General features: G+C 36.6%; 2 protein-coding genes across 3 annotated transcripts in view; one reads left to right on the top strand and one right to left on the bottom strand.

The window, feature by feature from the left end:
* Positions 1-20,381, bottom strand: part of RNF180 (ring finger protein 180) — a 246,060-nt gene that overhangs the window by 42,888 nt on the left and 182,791 nt on the right. The window contains exon 5 of one of the 2 annotated variants that reach the window (XM_040262588.1): positions 11,267-11,392. The exons of the other annotated variant lie outside the window; for it this stretch is intronic. Within the exon in view, the coding sequence (XP_040118522.1) occupies positions 11,267-11,392 (126 nt within the window). The remainder of the gene's footprint in view (positions 1-11,266; positions 11,393-20,381) is intronic. 2 annotated transcript variants of the gene reach the window in all.
* LOC120879572 (ATP synthase subunit epsilon, mitochondrial-like) lies at positions 17,298-17,675 on the top strand. The gene has a single exon (XM_040262592.1). It carries the CDS (start codon positions 17,366-17,368, stop codon positions 17,519-17,521), a length of 156 nt encoding a protein of 51 aa, XP_040118526.1. The 5' UTR covers positions 17,298-17,365; the 3' UTR covers positions 17,522-17,675.

Raw genomic sequence — 20,381 nt, 5'->3', positions numbered from 1 at the left:
GTAAGGACCTAACAGAAGAAGAGATTAAGAAGAAGTGGCAAGAATACACAGAATAACTGTACTTTATATCAGCTAATAACTGTTAATAACCCAGATAACTACAATGGTAGGGTCACTCACCTAAAGCCAGACATCATGGAGTGTGAAGTCAAGTGAAGCATTACTACAAACAAAGCTAGTGGAGGTGATGGAATTCCAGCTGTGCACATCCTAAAAGATGATGCTGTTAAAGTGCTGCACTCAATATGTCAGCAAATGTAGAAAATTCAACAATGGCTACAGGACTGGAAAAGGTCAGTTTTCATTCCAATACCAAGAAAGGCATGCCAAAGAATGTTCAAGCTACCATACAATTGCACTTACTTCACATGCTAGCAAGGTAAAGCTCAAAACCCATCAAGCTAGGCTTCAACAGTACGTGAACTGAGAACTTCCAGAAGTACAAGCTGGATTTAGAAAAGGCAGAGGAACCAGAGATCAAATTGCCAATACCCATTTGATCATAGGAAAACAAAGGGAATTCTGGAAAAACATTTATTTCTGCTTCACTGACTATCAAAAGCCTTTGACTGTGTGGATCACAACAAACTATGGAAAACTCTTAAAGAGATGGGAACACCAGACCACCTTATCTTCCTTCTGAGAAACCTGTATGCACGTCAGCAAGCAATAGTTAGAACCGGACGTGAAGCAAGGGACGGGTTCAAAATTGGGAAAGGAGTACGTCAAGGCTGTATATTGTCACCCTGCTTATTTAACTTATATGTAGAGTACGTTATGTTATATGCTGTGCTGGATGTATCACGCTGGAATCAAGACTGCTGGGAGAAATATCAACAACCTCAGCTCTGCAGATGATATTACTCTCATGGCAGAAAGTGAAGAGAAACTAAAGAGCCTCTTGATGAAGGTGAAAGAGGAGAGTGAAAAAGCGGGCTTAAAGCTCAACATTCAAAAAACTAAGATCATGGTATCCAGTCCTACTACTTCATGGCAAATAGATGGGGAAACAATGGAAACAGTGACAGACTTTATTTTCTTGGGCTCCAAAATCACTGTGGACAGTGACTGCAGCCATGAAATTAAAAGACGCTTGCTCCTTGGAAGAAAAGTTATGACAAACCTAGACAGTGTATTAAAAAGCAGAGACATTACTTTGTAAACAAAAGTCCATATAGTTAAAGCTATGGTTTTTCCAGAAGAAAACAGTGTTTTAGTTTTTATTCCACTGCCCAACTGAACTATTTAGCCTTCAACAGAGACCATGAATTCATGACCCAAGACCAGAATAACATTAGGTCATGTGAAGAGGAAAGGAAATATTTTATATAAAAGTGAGCTAGCTCTTATACCTCTTATCAAGTGTTAGTTGCACTGATGATTCTGTCAATCTTAGTTTCTTCCTCTGAAATATCTACCATTTCCAGGCATTGCATCTTAGTGTATCAGTATCCAACTGATGTCATTTCTAGTCCCACTAGTATCTCTGAAACAGGCAACCAGGAACTAGAAACCAGGATCTACGAGGAACAGCTAAAGGAATGTATATAGGGTCTGTGTGGAATAAAGCCTGTCTAGAACATCAAATGTGTCTTTGTATATTTGAAGAACAGTCACATGGAGGAAGATTAAAACAGACTTGAACCAATAAAAGGAAATTATGAGAAGCCAGATTTCATTCACACAGAGATTTATGTGAGTGAGTTGTTAAAATGAACAAATGCACTTATTCAGATAGTAAGTGATGAGCATGTGATACACAGCATCTAGATGTCTATCTCTGAGCATGATTGTTGAGGCTGTTCTTGTATTGGTTGGAGAAGTTACATTATGTATATTTTCTAACTCTTCAGAATCTATGATTTTACATTTCAGTGTGATTGCACGTAACTATGTATTTCTAAAGCAGTTTCTTATATTGTAGGGCTGATTTGGCTTCCAAAACAAATTTTAAACTCATTATTAAACTGTACAGCAAAAACAGGGCTTGATTCTGCCATTAGAAAATAAATAGAAAAAGAAACTAAAATTCTTAGGCCCTATTGAAAAATTACCTTGCGAAAAGGTTAATGAACTTTCTAGTAAGACAGCACCAAGGCTACAGCACATTGTAAAATCTCTCTGATTTTACCTCCAACTTTCTGAGAAAGCAAATTCCTGGGTGATATTCAAACTCTTGCTATTTGATTATATATTGTTTTGTTCTCTATTAGAGACAAGCATTCTTTTCCATGTGGATATTCCTTCATTTATACTGAGCATGTTTAAACTTGCAGAATCAATCTAACACATTCAGATGAGCTAATAACCAAATAAAACAATTCCCTAGGCTTTACAATAAAACAAATGGATTGGTCATAAATATGTCTCAGATACCGTCATTTTAGCTGCATGTTCTTGTTATTACCTGAAAAAATTAGGCCATCGGATTTTAAATCATGACTTCTTTTTTCATTTCTTTGAGTATATTTAGAAAAAAATTCAATAACATGGAACTTTATTTTGGCAAAAGATGTTAGTAAAACCTCTTAGCTTGTTAATATATACAAAATTGGTTTCTTAGGAAACCAACTAAAACATGGCATGCCTGAAAATCAAGTCAATTAGATACTGATAAACTGAGGATGCCACGCTTGGAAACAATAGATACTTCAGAGGAAAAAACTAAGAGCGAGGGTTAACATGTTTTGGCACCTGATAGTAGAGTGTTAGCTCTCATATAGCTAGAATATTTCCATTTCTTTTCACATAACTCATTTTATGTATAAACATATAACATGTATTTGTAAGAAATAAATTTAAAACATGTCTGCTTATTCATCAATATCTCTTAAGACACTACTTGACAATGTGAAAGGGATAAGTAAGTGTGAGTGAGCTTTATGGATAAATGAATTTTAAAAGTTTACATGAACTTCACTGATTAGGAAATCTAAAACTATGTTAAAATGTTTTTGCTCTGGTTTTGTGGAGAGAATACTAATTGTATGGAGCCAAAGGAGTCTACATGAGTGTCTATTCTTTTCCATAATATCTTCTTTTCCCACCTTACTTCCTTCTGCCAACCTTTGAAAATTAAGCTGAAAAGAAACTGTTTTGAGAAAACAATTAATGTGGTACAGATAGCATGATGTTGAATACTGTGGTATAATATGGATATTATTATATTTCTGTCTATAATACGGATATTATATCCATATTCAATTTTCAACTATCCTAATTTTTGTGCAATTTTATTACTTTTAATCAAGATGGTTCAATCAGTATCAAATTAAGTATGCTTTATTCTTATGAAAAATAATCAGAAATGAAGACTAATAAAAATACTGCAAGTAATGTATTACTGAGATTACTGAGAGGGAAATTGATGACCTTAAATAATAATTTTTTTTTAAATTAAAAGGATATAATGTATTAGAAAGGTACCTTACTATGGTATACAAAGGACAGAATAAATAAAAAAGAATAGCAGTAAGGACTGAACTGAACTGAAGGATTTAACAAAGAGCAGAAATTAATGAAATTAAAATAAAGATACAATCAAGTCAATTTCAAAAATTCATTATTTAAAAAGAATAATAAAATTTACAAATATCTGGCAAGATCAGGAAAAAAGCAGGGCATAAGTAAACAATATTGATAATATACAGAGAAGAGAGCTATAGACACAGGAGAGATTAAACAATATAAACAGCTTTCTGTCAATGAATATTAAAACAGAAAAAATTAATTCCTGGAAGAGATATATAATATAAACTGACTCAAAAACAAATTGAGAACAAAGATATTTTGAAAACGGAAACATGGGGCAATCTTACTCATAGATGTTAAATAAAAGAACATCAGACAAAAGCAGAATTTCCTGCTTTATGCCACTTTGCTTGTATGAAAGGTATGAACTAGCATCTCTTTTTACTAACTGAAAGAAATCTGAAATGGATTTTGGCTTCAATGTTTGTTTGCATGGAGCCATCCCAAAGCTGTGTATACTCCTAGCAGGCAGAGTGGCACCACCAAGCAACTTCTGTTTTGTTTTTGTGGAAAGAATAGTAATTGTATGAAGCCCAAGGTGTCTACATGAATGTCTATTCTTTTCCATAATATCCTTTTTTCCCACCTTACTTCCTTCTACCAACCTCTGAACATTTAGCTAAAAAGAAACTGTTTTGAGAAAACAATTAACATGGCACAGATGGCATGGTATGTTGAGTACTATGATATAATATGGATCTCAGCATCAGGAATATTAAAATATTTCTTTAATATCAGAGATGCTGCTATCACTTTTCTATTCAAAATCAAACAGAAGTCCTTGTTCAGAAAGTATGGCAAGAAAAAAAAGAGAAGGAAAAAGCAAACGTATTAGTTTGAAACATATAAAACTGTCTTTATTTACATGTAAGGCAGATATGATTATCTTTATTCAAAGCCCCTCAAACCCTATAAAATAATGAAACTGAAGGTAATTTAGTAAGGCTGCTGAATATGGGATCAAAATCCCACAAGGCCATTTCTATACAATGTAGTTAAGGAATAATTTAAAAAACCCAGAATCATTATTTAATATTCAGAAAAGTAGGCTATTTTGTTTGAAGGGAGACATGAATCCTCTGTAACACACAATAAGAGGTAGATTCTAGATAAAGACCTGAGAAGTATTTTTTAATATTAACTTTATAGTTTTACCTAAGCAAAAACCTTTGTAACCTGGGAATGGGGAAGAACTTCTTAAATAAAACTTTAAAATACAATGAGAACACAAAATTAAGGTGGATTTAATTATGTCAAAGTTGAATTTCTTTCAGTGAAGAACATCATGGATAAACTTAATATACAGATTATAAAATGGGATAAAACATTTATGTCTAAAGCAGACAGAGGATTAGTATCCTGAATACACAAGAAATTCTGTAAAACTGATAAAAGGCAGAAACCTCCTTAGGAAAATGAGGAGAGCGGTTACAGAAAAGGAATCTGAAAGACTGATAAGTATTTGAAGTATTTGAACGATCTTAAACTACTAGAGATCAGATAAAAGCAAATTAAATTAATAATGAGGGTTCCTAACTTCCATTCTTTGTCATTTTCCATAGTTCCAATTTTCCCCAAGCCTCATGCACTGTTATAGGTATCTATACTGGCATTTGGGGGAACTGTTGGCATTATTTAGTCAAATATATGACCTAGACATTCTGCTCCTGAGTCTATATGCCAAATAAATCTTCACAAGGCCCACATTAGAATATTCATTAGTATTACATGTAGTGGCAGGGAGCTGGAGGTATTCTGTGCTCCAATCAGTGAACAGTTGGATAAAATGTGGTAAATGCATACCTTCAGAGAACAGGATTTAGTAGTACACATAGGCACCAAGGTTCATCTAAAAGTCTAGTGCTAGATGAAAAAGATAAGAAACAGTGCAATAATATAACAACACCATTCCCATAAATTAAAATATATGCAGAGAAAACAATAAACATGATTTAAAACTACAATGAAAAGATACAGATTAAATAAATTCAACATAATAGAAAGTAGGACATGAGGATAAAAGGAAACAAATGAGTGTGTGGACTGGTGATGACAGTAGCCGTTAATTAAGAAGTAGAACTGGAGTAACTAGCCTCACTCAAGGTTCAGAGGAGGAGAAAAGAGGATAACAGCAGCAAATATATGTGAATAAATCTAACTAAAATGTGTATAAAACATCAGTGAAGGAAATTATCAAATTTTATTATAAGACATGAAAGAGTTAGAAGATCTAAATAAAAGAAAAACCATTTAGTGGATAGGGAAAGTTATTAAGGTGTCAATTCTCCCCACATAGACTCATGCATTGAATAGGAACTTCTTCCCTTAATTCAACACGGTTTTCTTTTTTCTTTTTAATTGGAAAATAATTGCTTTACAATGTTGTATTGGTTTCTGCCATATATCAGCATGAATCAACCATATATATACATATGTCCCCTCCCTCTAGAACCTCCCTCCCACCTCCCACTCCATCCCACCCCTCTAGGTTGTCACAGAGCACCAGGCTGAGCTCCCTGTGCTATACAGAAACTTCCCATTAGCTATCTATTTTACACAAGATAATGTATAAATTTAAATGTTCTCTCTAAATTCGTCCAACCCTTGTAAAGCTTTCATGTAAGTTTACAAGATGATTCTAAGATTCAAAGAGTCAAAAAAAAAAAATAAAATGGTCAAGACACTCATGCAGCAAAACGAGTCTGAAGGAAGGTATCAAGACTTCTTATTCTTATAAGGCTTCAGTAACCGAGATAGAACTTGACATACAGACCGAAGGAACAAAATAAAGACTTCAGAAAAAGACCCACAGAAATGGAAATTTAAACAATGACAGACTAATACTGTGGATCAGTGGGGAAATAATGAATTATTAAATCGTGGTTGGAAAAAAATAGGAAAAAAATCCCAAAGTAATTGGATCCCTACCCTATAACACAACACCCATTCTCCTCACCACCACAAAAATCCAGAAAGTATCAACAACACAAATTACTTCCAAAGACCTTTAAAATATTTGAAAAATACACAGGAAAATATCTTTATGACATTGAGGATAGAGAATTTCTCAAATCAGATGATACATACCAGAAAGATGCTAAAAAACGAAAAACTACAATTCATTAAAGACATGATAAAATGAAAAGAAAAACAAGTGAGAGAAGACAGCTGCCATTCATATAATTAACAAGAAAAGGAAACAGCAGAAAATATTTTAAAACTCTCAAAAATCAGTAAGAAAAATGCAATTGATAGGAAAATGGACAAAATCTGAAAAGGAATTTCACAAATGAAGAAATTCAATAACTGATACATATACAAAGCTATTTTCAATCCCTGTGAGTAATTAGATAGATTGAAATTAAATCCCCAATGAGATATCATTTTATACCCAGTGAAAACACTAACTGTGGTAAACAAAGTTGGTGATAGATCAGTAGTCATTTAGGAAAATGGTTTGGTTTAGGCAATCAAATTAAAAATATGTTTTTCTTATGACCCAGCTGTTTTTTACTGGCACTTATTCTAGAGGAACTCTTATGCTCCGAGACATGAAAATATTTGTAATAATGTTGTTATAATAACAGAAACTGTATAACTCATTTGCTCATCAACAGAGAATAAATGGTACCATATTCACACAGTCCAAGTCTATGCCTCAATCACTGATGCATATGATACCACTTTAATGGCAGAAAGTGAAGAGTAACTAAAGAGTCTCTTGATGAGGTTGAAAGGAGAGTGAAAAAGCTGGCTTAAAACTTATTATTCAAAAAAAGAAGATCATAGCATCTGGTCCCATCACTTCATGGCAAATAGATGGGGGTAACAATGGAAACAGTGACAGACTTTATTTTCCTGGGCTCCAAAATTACTGTAGCCAGTGACTGCAGCCATGAAATGAAAAGCTGCTAGCTCCTTGGAAGAAAAGCTCTGACAAACCTAGAGCTAGTGTATTAAAAAAGCAGAGACATCACTTTGCCAATAAGGGTCCATACGGTCAAAGCTATGTTTTTTTCAGTAGTCATGTACGGATATGAGAGTTGGACCATAAAGAAGGCTGAGCACTGAAGAATTGATGCTTTGGAACTATGGTGCTAGAAAAGACTCTTGAGAGTCCCTTGGACAGCCAGGAGATCAAACCAGTCAATCCTAAAGGAAATCAACCCTGAATGTTCATTGGAAGGATTGATGCTGAAGCTCCAACACTACGGCCACCTGATTCAAAGAGCTGACTCAATGGAAAAGACTCTGATGTTGGGAAAGATTGAGGACAAGAGGATAAAGGAGGAACAGAGGATGAGATGGTTGGATGGCATCACTGACTCAATGGACATGAGACTGAGCAAACGCTGGGAGACAGTGAAGAACAGGGAAGCCTGCCGTGCTGCAGTCCATGAGGTCACAAAAAGTTGGACACAACTTAGTGACTGAACAACAACGGATGGTGGGTTTCTTCAGTTATTTATGACTTTACAAAACAGTGTTATAATGAGTATACTATTTTATAGTTCTTATAAATAGGAGTACTATTTATTAATAATGTTCTATAGTAAATAGTATGTTTCATAGTGCTGATAAAATGACTTTAAGTTTCTTTATTCAAACTACTATATACAGTTATATTTGTCCATAAACTACTTTCTTCAAACTTTGAGGATTTTGTAATTCAATTTATCTTCTGCCTCAACCATGTAAGCTCTGTTTTTACCTCCTTTTGCTTGACATCATTGCTGTATTGATATTATCAGTCTTATTATATGGAAGGCCCTCTTGTTCCCTGAAGATGAGAGCTCCCCACATCTAGCTTCTCCAACCAGACCCCTCATCTGTACTAAAACTCTACAGTTGTCCATGCTCTGACAGACCATGGTTTTATCAAAGACAAAATTATATTTTATGTTTACATTGTATGATCATTACACATAACAAATTCTCAAAGGTGAAAAAGATACTAGAGATTGCCTTGCCCTAATTTGATAATTCCTTTTATCTATAGTACAGTTACAATTTAGAATCACTTTCACACCAGCTCATTTGATCCTTACAACTACATTAATTAGGTTATATAATTATTACCATCTTACAGGTCAGAAACAGAAACAAAAGTAGGTGTTTCTATGACATCCCTGAGGTCATGCATTTAGTTAGCTGTAAACCCAGAAACTGATAGTCCTTGTCTGTTATACATGGATGAGATACTCTACATTAAAGTACTGACACTTTCTACTTGTCCTGAACTTGCAGGACAACTGTAAAATATTAAAATAAAAAGTATGAAAGTGAAACACTTTCAAACTCATTCTATGAGGCTACCATCCCCCCAATACCAAAACCAGACAAAGATATCACAAAAAAAGAAAATTACAGGCCAATATCACTGAAGAACATAGATGCAAAAATCCTCAGCAAAATGCCAGCAAACTGATTCCAACAATACATTAAGATCCAAAGCAATCCTCAGAAAGAAAAATAGAATGAAAGAATCAGACTCCCTGAATTTAGCATATACTACAAAGCTACAGTAGTCAAAACAGCAAGGTACTTGCACAAAAATAGAAATATAGATTAATAAAAGGGGATAGAAAGTCCAGAAATAAACCCATCCACCTATGGCCAGTCTGTCTATAACAAAGGGGGCAAGAATATACAATGGAGAAAAGACAGTCTCTTAAGTGGTGCTGGGAAAACTGGATAGCTACATGTAAAAGAATGAAATTAGAACATCTTCTAATATCATATACAAAAACAAACTCAACATGCATTAAAGACCTAAGCATAAGACCAAATACGATAAAAGTCCTAGAGAAAACATAGGCAGAACACTCTTCGACATAAATCATAGCAGTAGTTTTTTTTTTTTTTTTTTGGACTTGTCTCCTAGAGCAATGGAAATAAAAGCAAAAATTTAAAAATGGGACTAAATTAAGCACAAAAGTTTTGCACAGCAAAAAGACCAGAAACAAAACAAAAAGGCAACCTATAGAATGGGAGAAAATATTTACAAATGACAAATCTGACAAGGGATTAACTTCCAAAATATACAAACAGCTCAGTATTAGAAAAAAAAAAATCACAAAATATGCAGAAGACCTAAATAGGTATTTCTACAAAAAACATAAAGATGGCCAATAGGCACATAAAAAAATGTTCAACATGGCTAACTGCTAGAGAAATGCCAATCAAAACTATAGTGAAGCATCATCTCACATCAAAAAGTCTACAAATAGTAAATGTGGGAGAGACTGCAGAAAAAAAAGAACCCTCCTACAATGTTGTTGGGAATGTAAATTGGTATAGCCACTATACAGAACAATATGTAGGTTCCTTAAGTAAACAGAGTTACCATATGATCCTGTAATCCCATTCTTGGGCATATATCCAGAGCAAATTCTAATTATAAAAGATATACACACACATCCCTATGTTCATAGCAGAACTATTTTACAATAGCCAAGACATGGAAACAACCTAATGTCCATTGACAGATTAATGAATAAAGATGTGATGTATGTATGCATATATGTATATTATATGTGCATGTATGTGTGTGTGTATATGTGTGTAATATTACTCAACCATAAAAAGCAATGACATAATGCCATCTGTGGCAACATGGATGGACCTAGAGATTATCATAATAAGTGAAGTAAGCCAAAGACAAATATCATGTCAAATATATCATATTCCACTTATTTGTGGAATCTCAAAAAAGTAACCAATGAACTTATTTATAAAACAGAAACAGACCCACAATATAGAAACCAAGCTTGTGGTTCCCCAAAAGGGAAAGGTGGGGGAAGGGATAAATTAAGAGTTTAGGATTAACATATACGTACTACTTGGAGAAGGCAATGGCACCCCACTCCAGTCCTCTTGCCTGGAGAATCCCATGGATGGAGGAGCCTGGTGGGCTGCAGTCCATGGGGTCACTAAGAGTCAGACACGACTGAGTGACTTCACTTTCACTTTTCACTTTCATGCATTGGAGAAGGAAATGGCAACCCACTCCAGTGTTCTTGCCTGGAGAATCCCAGGGACGGGCAAACCTGGTGGGCTGCCATCTCTGGGATCGCACAGAGTCAGACACGACTGAAGCGACTTAGCAGCAGCAGCAACATACACACTACTATATATAAAATAGATAACCACCAAGGACCTACTGTATAGTACAGGGAACTAGATTCAATATCTTACAATAAGCTATAAGGGAAAAGAATCTAAAAAATAATACATACATATATGTGTGTGTGTGTGTATTGAATTGCTGTTGCTGTACATCTGAAACTAACATGACATGCTAATTCAGCTATACTTAAATTAAAAAATACTAAAAATAAAAATGAGATTATAACCTATAAAACAAACTTAAATTATGATGAGTTATTAAAAATACTTATAAAGAATACTAGTGCTTCTGTTAAATCTGTTACTTTTGAAATGAAGTTCATTATCTACATATTAAACATTATTGATGGCAAGGCAAGGTAAATTTGATCATGAGTTTCTGTCAGATTTTGCTCTTAAGGTATAGTCTCCAAGTTTTTCATACATACACCTGTAACTTTCAGTAAGAAGACACTAGCAAATCCTTGCTTAAAATTGACCAGTGCAGAAATATGTTTCTAACATATCGAAGGCAGAAAGAAAATGGCTTTAAAAAACAATGCTAGACAATGTTACCAGACTTTTCTTCTTTTCTTCTCTCTCTCATTTTTTACATTAGTTTCCTTACCTCCAAAAAGGTGGAATGCTTTTCTGCAGTTTGGTAGGGGCCACTTTGCAGAGCTGGATTTCTGAAAGCTTTGTTTTCTTTTCAAATATTCTTTAGTAAAGAATGTTTTTGTGGCATTGTTCAGTTCTAGAGTAAAGCAAACGAAAGTAGCATTTTAAAACATTAATTTGAGTAAAATGGCAAGAACCCAAAAAATTGTTTGTGCAGTATCCTGATAATAAATTCAGATCTCTTTTAAGGAGTAAACTTTTTTAACCCAAGCAAACAAAATTTCTCCAAATTTGATGCAACTTTGAAATGCCTACACATAGAACATACACCTACTGAGCAGCTCCTATGTCAGATAAAACACAGAAATGAAAGAAACAGTGACGATTGAGATATAGTCCTTGCCTTCAAGAAGACTGCAGTCTAAAAGATGGTAATAAACAGGTACACCATAAAAGGGGGAAAATATGTTATGAGTGCAGCAACAGAATAACTAGAGTGCAATCATGGCTCAGGAGCGAAAATGAAAAGGAAAAATCACTAGAAGCTTTTACTTTATAGTTTTATTTCACTCCACATGTGATGGACTGACTGTGTAGAGTCTAACGCTGCTGATATGAAGAAGTCAAAAAAATGTAGAAATAAATTCTCAACCCTTCAGAAACTTGTTCATGAGTTAAAGAGAAAAGGAAAATATTCATCTGAAGTAAACAAATACCAAGCAAAAAACAAACATGATGATATTCACTTTAAAAAAAGTCTCTAGAACATGAGCCAAGGAAAGCAAGGCATAATCTGAATTGAACTATTTGATGGAGAAGTTCTTCCCAGGGAGGCCAGTGTAGAGCTAGTTACTACTAGCTGAGAAGTAAACTAGCTGAGAAGTCTTTCCATCAATGGTGCCCTCTTACTTTCATCCCACAATTATTCCTGTACTATCTTCTCAGCTTCCATCCTTTCAAAGGCGTTGAGCTTCTTTCTAACCAGTTACATCAAATTTTCTCTATTTTTTTCTAACTACTCTCTTGGATTTATTCTTATCTAAGCAATGGACAGGGAAAACATTCTGGAAGTTTACATTTAACAACAAAAGAAATAAGGCCAAATAAGGAAGGTTAAGTAATAAACCTGAAACTCTCTTTAACTCCCTTCCCCAGTCTACACCCAAGGGCCAGTAATTCAAGCACACAAGATAGGGAAAAAGTATTTTCATAGTCTATGTACTCATTGGGTATGTTGGAGGTTGTTATGGCCAGTGAATGTTTTAACTTTCACGTGTTTAATAGTTAAGTCATTTCAGATTGGATATTCTCAGTGTTTTCTGCAGCAGTGCACATTTATTTTATCAAAGTCCACGTTGCCCACTGCCTGTGAACAGCCCCTTAGTAAAAGGTGGTCATGGCACTACTACTTGGTTAAAATGACTCATCAGTGTTATTCATAGTGATGAAGAGAATGCAAGAAGTTATCCAATGACTTATAACACATTTACTTACATAACAATTGTCTTCTTGGAGGGCTTATCCTTAAGCAGTGATAACTATAAATCAGGGTATTTTCTGAGAAATTAAAAATCCTATGAGATAAGCAGGATTGTGTTAACAATTAACTGTTGGACTCACAACTTCCTAAATGCCTTTAAAAGTAAGACCAGTGTGGTGGGTAAATTATTTCTTGTGGGAGATAATATAAACCAAGGAGAAGAGTTTGCAACCTCCAAATTCTTATTCCCTTCCTTTTTTTCCTCCTCTCTCTCCACCTCCTCCTTCCCCTGGAGAGCTTGTACCCTTGCTCTAAAATGCTGATGCAAAAAACAGAGGATATCACTGCACTGGCCTCTCAAAATGAAAACTTACTTGGAAGTGTAATTGCATTCAGTAAACCAGATCAAAAAGACATTTTTGTAAGAGTCATCCAGAAGTGCAGTTTTGAGAGCTGGTCACAAATCAGATTTGTCTTAGAGGGTAGATGACAGAGATAAAAGTAATAATGGTAATTGTGATTTTTTTTATTTTCTAGCTTCAAGAACTTATTACATGATGTACTTCTAACCTATATAACAAACCCAAATGGAAACGAAAGAAGGAAAGGTTTCAAAAATTATTTATAATACCTAAGAAAATTATGATCTGAGTAATTACTTTATTAAATGTACAAAATGAGATGGGAGATGTACTTACAATGTTCTGTTGAACCTAAATACATGTGTCCATAATGTAGTCTTATGAAATGTTGGAAGATTCTACACTTGATCTGAAAGACCTTTGGAGAAGAGTAGATCCCAAAGCTCTTGTCCCTCCATCTGCTGGGCCAAATAAGGACTGGGTTCTAAGGCTTCCTAACACCTTTCATAAGCTGTTGAATTTCTCTTTGTACTTGCTTTCTGCCCCATCTCTGGCAAACACTTATTCTGCAATAGCTATGTGCCTGGCACTTTGCTGGTCTAGCTAGAAATACAGAAATTAATTAAATCTAATTCCTGTCTGCTGGGCACAGTACTAGATCAGTGATTCCAAAATACCCGTCTGGAGCCTGGCTATGCATCAGAGTTGCTGAAGAGATCTGTTAAAAAGACAATTTCTAGGACCTTGCCCAGATATTACTGAATCAAAATTGCTGTGGATGTGACCTAGCAGTCTGTAGTTTCTATAGGCTCCTTGGATAATTTTAACGCACAGTCAACCACTAGACAAAATGATCTTAAATCCTTTTCTATTCTAAAAGTACCTGAATTTATTTAAATAAGTTAAACCTTAACTCTTATAGTATATCTGCTATAAACTGTACAAACCTTACCCAAGGATGTTGTTCTTTCTACAGAACTACAATGCTTCATTCTAGTGGTATTTTAACTTGGTACTGCAGGATTTTGCAACAGATAATTATTCAATACTAACTTTCTCTGAATTATTTAGTAGAAGCACTAAGAAAAATCTGAAGGCAGACCAAGATGCAGGGCTCAGAGTAAAAGATGATAAAAACTACCTTTCTCTCCTCCTTTGTTAACTCTACCTATTAGGGAGCAGAAGCTTCTTACTACAATATTATAATATTTTGAATGAATCAATGTTTCATATCATTCAATATGATGGTAAAGGAAAAAATCCTGAATATCCTAGAAAGATTCTAAAGTCTATTCAGATGGTACATTTAAATGTGGTGTCAGTACCGTGGAAAACAGCAGCATCTTTGTGTGACACTGCTCAACATTCAGAAAATGAAGATCATGGCATCTGGTCCCATCACTTCATGGGAAATAGATGGGGAAACAGTGGAAACAGTGTCAGACTTTAGTTTTTGGGCTCCAAAATCACTGCAGATGGTGAGTGCAGCCATGAAATAAAAAGATGCTTACTCCTTGGAAGGAAAGTTATGACCAACCTAGATAGCATATTCAAAAGCAGAGACATTACTTTGCCGACTAAGGTCCATCTCGTCAAGGCTATGGTTTTTCCAGTAGTCATGTATGGATGTGAGAGTTGGACTGTGAAGAAGGCTGAGTGCTGAAGAATTGATGCTTTTGAACTGTGGTGTTGGAGAAGACTCTTGAGAGTCCCTTGGACTGCAAGGAGATCCAATCAGTCCATTCTGAAGGAGATCAGCCCTGGGATTTCTTTGGAAGGAACGATGCTGAAGCTGAAGCTCCAGTACTTTGGCCACTTCATGCGAAGAGTTGACTCATTGGAAAAGACTTTGATGCTGGGAGGGATTGAGGGCAGGAGAAGGGGATGACAGAGGATGAGATGTCTGGATGGCATCACTGACTCGATGGACATGAATCTGAGTGAACTCCGGGAGTTAGTGATGGACAGGGAGGCCTGACGTGCTGCGATTCGTGGAGCCACAGAGTCGGACACGACTGAGTGACTGAACTGAACTGAACTGAACCACAGAAATGATAAGTAAGTGTTCAAAGTTATAGTCTTCTTGACTTGGCTGAGTGCAAGAGCCAATTACCAAATACATAAAAACATAATTCACTTTATTACAGGGTGTATTACCATGAGTTTCACTGTATTGTACCATAAATAATGAAATAAGGAAAACTACAAACAAAGCACAATTTTGAACTACAAGCAGTACCAACAGGGTGGTATAAATTTGATGTCTGCTTTATGCTTAAATTGGAGAAAGAAATGGCAACCCACTCCAGTATTCTTGCCTGGAGAATTCCATGGACAGAGGAACCTGGTGGGCTACAGTCAATGGGGTCACAAAAAATTGGACACGACTGAACAACTTTCAGTTCATTTCACTTATGCTTAAATATGGGCAATTTTATATTTAAAAGCCAGTTATAATTAAGTTATATTATAACTTATAATTATTAAGCAAATATTTGTTAGTAATAGTTTTAAGCATTCTGCTAAGTATAAGAGTTAAAACTGTGAAACATTCTTTTCTGCTCTTCTACAAAAGACACTGTCAAGTGAATGAACAGTTGATTCACAAGCTGGGAGAAAATATTTGCAAAAGGCATATCTGATAAAGGACTGTTATCCAAAAATACCCAAAAAGTCTTCAAACTAAATAGTAAGAAAACAAATACTCAATTTTAAAAAATGGGCCAAAGACCTTAACAGTCATCTCACCAAGGAAGATATGCAGTCAACAAATAAACATATGAAAAGACGCTACATATGTCATTAGAGATGCAAATTAAAATATTAATAAGACACCACTACCCACCTATTAGAGTGGCCAAAATCCAGAGCACAGATAACACAATTTCTGGCAAGGATATGGATAACAGGCACTATCAGTCACTGTTGGCAGGTATGCAACATGGTACAGCCACTCTGGAAGATGGTTTGGTGGCTTCTCAAAAAACTAAAAATACTCTTACTACATACAGTTTAGCAGTCATGCTCCTTAGTATTTAGCCAAAGAAGCTGAAAACTTAGGTCCACATAAAGACTTCAAATAGGTGTTTTTAGCAGGTTTATTCATAATTTCCAAGTTGGAAGCAACAACCATGTCCTTCAGCAGGTGAACAGATAAACTGGTACCTTTAGACAATGGAACATTATTTAGTGCTAAAGTGGTCCCATGGGCTGTAGCCCACCAGACTCCTCTGTCTGTGGAATTTTCTAGGTAACAGTACTGGAGTTGGTAGCCATTTCCTTCGCCAGGGGATCTTCCCAACCCAGGGAACAAACCTGGGTCTCTTGCATTTCAGGCAGGTTCTTTACCATCTGAGCCACCAGGAAGTCCCCCAAAAGAAATAAGCTATTAAGCCACAGGAGGACATGGGAGAATATTAAATGTATATTAGTAAGTTAAAGAAGCCAATCTGAAAAGGCTACATACTGTATGATTCCAACTATATGATGTTCTGGAAAAGGCAAAACTATGGAGACAGTGAAAAGATGTGGGGTTGGGGGTGAAGGATGAATAGGGATGAATGAATGAGGAGCAGAGGATTCTTGGGGCAGTGAAAATATTCTCTTTGATACTCTAATGATGGATATGTGTCACTATACATTTATCCAAAGTCATGGAATGTACAACACCAAGAGTGAACCCTGATGTAAACTATGGACTTTAGATGATAATCACGGATCAATACAGGCTGACAGAATTTAACAGATGTTCCACTGTAGTACAGAGTATGGGTAATGGGGGCTGTTTGTGAGGGGGCAGGAGGTGTATAAGAAATCCCTCTATCTTCTACTTAATTTTGCTGTGAATACGAAACTGCTCTAAAAAATAAAGTCTATTAAAAAATATTTAGAAAACATTTTCTTCAAACAGTGCACAAAACTTAACAGTGCTGAGAACAATGCTGCATCATAATATCAGAAGTTTTTAATGTGAAAATCTCATTTTAAATAAAAATTTAAAATAATTTTTCAATAAAAATTTCGATTTACAAAAGCAAATTGTGAAATAAGCATAGTACATGAGTGGATGTGACAGTTGTCTGTGAAGAAAGCTGAGTGCTGAAGAATTGATGCTTTTGAACTGTGGTTTTGGAGAAGACTTGAGAGTCCCTTGGACTGCAAGGAGATCCAACCCGTCCATTCTGAAGGAGATTAAGTCGGGCCGCGCGCTGAGCTGACATTGATAGGTCTTCGCGATTCGGCCCGACGTGCCCCCTCTCACGACATCATGGTGGTGTACTGGCGACAGGCTGGACTCAGCTACATCCGATACTCCCAGATCTGTGCAAAAGCAGTCAGAGATGCACTGAAGACTGAATTCAAAGCAAACGCCATGAAGACTTCTGGCAGCAGCATAAAAATTGTGAAAGTGAAAAAGGAATAATCTACCCTGAGTACAGCCTGAATGCTGCATGTTCAAGGTGAAGCTGTGGGCACATATTATAGCAGATTGGAAACCATCTCCCTTCATGGAAAAAAAAACAATACCTGTCTTGTCCATAGATTGACAATGCCAGTAAATTAAAGTACAGTTCACTGTAAAAAAAAAAAAAAAAAAATGAAGGAGATCAGTCCTGGGTGTTCACTGGAAGGACTGATGTTGAAGTTGAAAGTCTAGTACTTTAGCCACCTCATTCGAAGACTTGACTCATTGGAAAAGACCCTGATGCTGGGAGGGACTGGGGGGAGGAGGAGAAGGGGATGACAGAGGATGAGATGGCTGGATGGCATCACCAACTCAATGGACATGAGTTTGGGTGAACTCTGGGAGTTGGTGATGGACAGGGAGGCCTGGGGTGCTGCGATTCATGGGGTCACAAAGAGTCGGACACGACTGAGCAACTGAACTGAACTGAGTAAATATGTAACCCTAAGTTGTGAGGTAATGGCTCATTGGTAAACAGTCTGCCTGCCAATGCAGGAGATGTGGGTTTGATCCCTGGGTCTGGAAGATCCCCTGGAGAAGGAAATGGCAACCCACTCTAGTATTCTTGCTTGGAAAGTTCCATGGTCTGAAGGGTCTGGCAGGTTAATTCAGGCCTTTGGGTCCTGTTAAGGAGGGACTATAATAAGATTATTATAAATGCAAAAGAGCTATGATAAACCTAAATAGCATATTAAAAAGCAAAGAAATCATTTTGCTGACAAATATCCATATAGTTGAAGCTATGGTTTTCCAGTAGTCAAGTACGGATATGAGAGGTGGACCATAAAGAAGGCTGAGTGCAGAAGAACTAATGCTTTTGAACTGTGGTGTTGGAGAAAACTCTTGAGAGTCCCTTGGACTGCAAGGAGATCAAACCAGTGAATCATAAAGGAAATCAATCCTGAATATTCACTGGAAGGATTGATGCTGAAGCTGAAGCTCCAAACTCTGGCCACCTGATGCAAAGAGCCAGCTAACTGGAAAAGACCCTGATGCTGAGAAAGATTGAGGGCAAGAGGAGAAGGGGACAACAGAGGATGAGATGGCTGGATGGCATCACTGACAATGGACATAAGCTTGAGCACACTCAGGGAGATAGTGAAGGACAGGGAAGCCTGGTGTGCTGCATTCCATGGGGTCGCAAAGAGTCAGACATGACTTAGTGACTGAACAACAATGACAAATTATAAATACAGAGCCCAGTTATTTAGTATTATGAAAGCTTGATATTTGACTTCACTTTACTCTGTATCAGTGAAAATCTATAAACTATCTTAAAATTGTCTTCAGAGTTTCAATGGCAGTGCTTGATTTACACTTCTGCAAGAGGGGCAAAAAGTCTCACTTGCAAGGGACCCTAGCTCTCCCAGTGAAACTCATTTTGTACCCACGTGAACACCCAGAAATGTTTGTTTATAAGAGGAACAATGCCAGTTAAAGAAAACCTGAATTTGCTACTACAGCCTGCATTTAACAGAATCTGACTACTTGGACTCAAGAAATACCAGTAAGTCTCAGATTCAACTTTTCAGACCTGGCAGGTTCTCACCCTAGGGAGGTTGCACTGTCTTCTAGTAACTGAATGTCATATGTGATTCGCAGTCAGAGAAACTCTGAGTGTTGGGAAAGCGAAGCCAACCAGGAATATCTCATTTGGTACTGATGAATACTTATCTTTGTATCCTCTGAATATAAAATTTAACCTGATTTAATACCCTTTCCTAGTGAACTGTTTAGAGTTAAAATATTAAGAAGCCCAATTCTCCAACAAAATATGTAGCCTTTTCTAAAATGAGCTTGAACATCTGGAAGTTCATGGTTCACGTATTGCTGAAGCATGGCTTGGAGAATTTTGGGCATTACTAGCATGTAAGATGCAGGACTCTTGCCTGGAAAATCCCATGGATGGAGGAGGAGCCTGATGGGCTGCAATCCATGGGGTCGCTGAGGGTTGGACACGACTGAGTGACTTCACTTTCATGCATTGGAGAAGGAAATGGCAATCCACTCCAGTGTTCTTGCCTGGAGAATCCCAGGGACCGGGGAGCCTGGTGGGCTGCCATCTATGGGGTCACACAGAGTCGGACAATACTGAAGTGACTTAGCAGCAACAGCAGCAGAAGCGACTTAGCAGCAGCAGCAGCAGGATGTGAGATGAGTGCAATTGTGCTGTAGTTTTTAGCATTCTTTGGCATTGCCTTTCTTTGGGATTGGAATGAAAACTGACCTTTTCCAGTCCTGTGGCCACTGATGAGTTATTCAAATGTGCTGGCATATTGAGTGCAGCACTTTCACATCATCATCTTTTAGGATTTGAAATAGCTCAACTGGAATTCCATCACCTCCACTAGCTTTGTTCATAGTGATGCTTTCTAAGGCCCACTTGGACTTCATATTCCAGGATGTCTGGCTCTAGGTGAGTGATCACACCATCATGATTATCTGGGTCGTGAAGGTCTTTTTTGTACAGTTCTTCTGTGTATTCTCGACACCTCTTCTTAACATCATCTGCTTCGGTTAGGTCCATATCATTTCTGTCCTTTATTGAGCCCATCTTTGCATGAAATGTTCCCTTGGTATCTCTAATTTTCGAGAGATGGAGCTAGAGTGCCTGAGACCTCGTTGCAGCGGCGGGACTTCCTCTGATTTAGTGGCAGACATCCTGTTTCATTTTAACAACACTGAGCTTCTACATGTGTGAGGATCAGTGGTAGACACTACAGTGATTGGAAGTGACTTGCTGATCAAACCTGGGGCCCGGCAGTGAAAGCACTGAGTCCTAATCACTGAACTGCCAGGGAATTCCCCATACCTGTAA

This window comes from Oryx dammah, unplaced genomic scaffold (genome assembly GCF_014754425.2).
Source record: "Oryx dammah isolate SB20612 unplaced genomic scaffold, SCBI_Odam_1.1 HiC_scaffold_20, whole genome shotgun sequence".
In the NCBI taxonomy this organism is placed as follows: domain Eukaryota; kingdom Metazoa; phylum Chordata; class Mammalia; order Artiodactyla; family Bovidae; genus Oryx; species Oryx dammah.
This window is presented reverse-complemented; position numbering and strand designations above follow the sequence as displayed.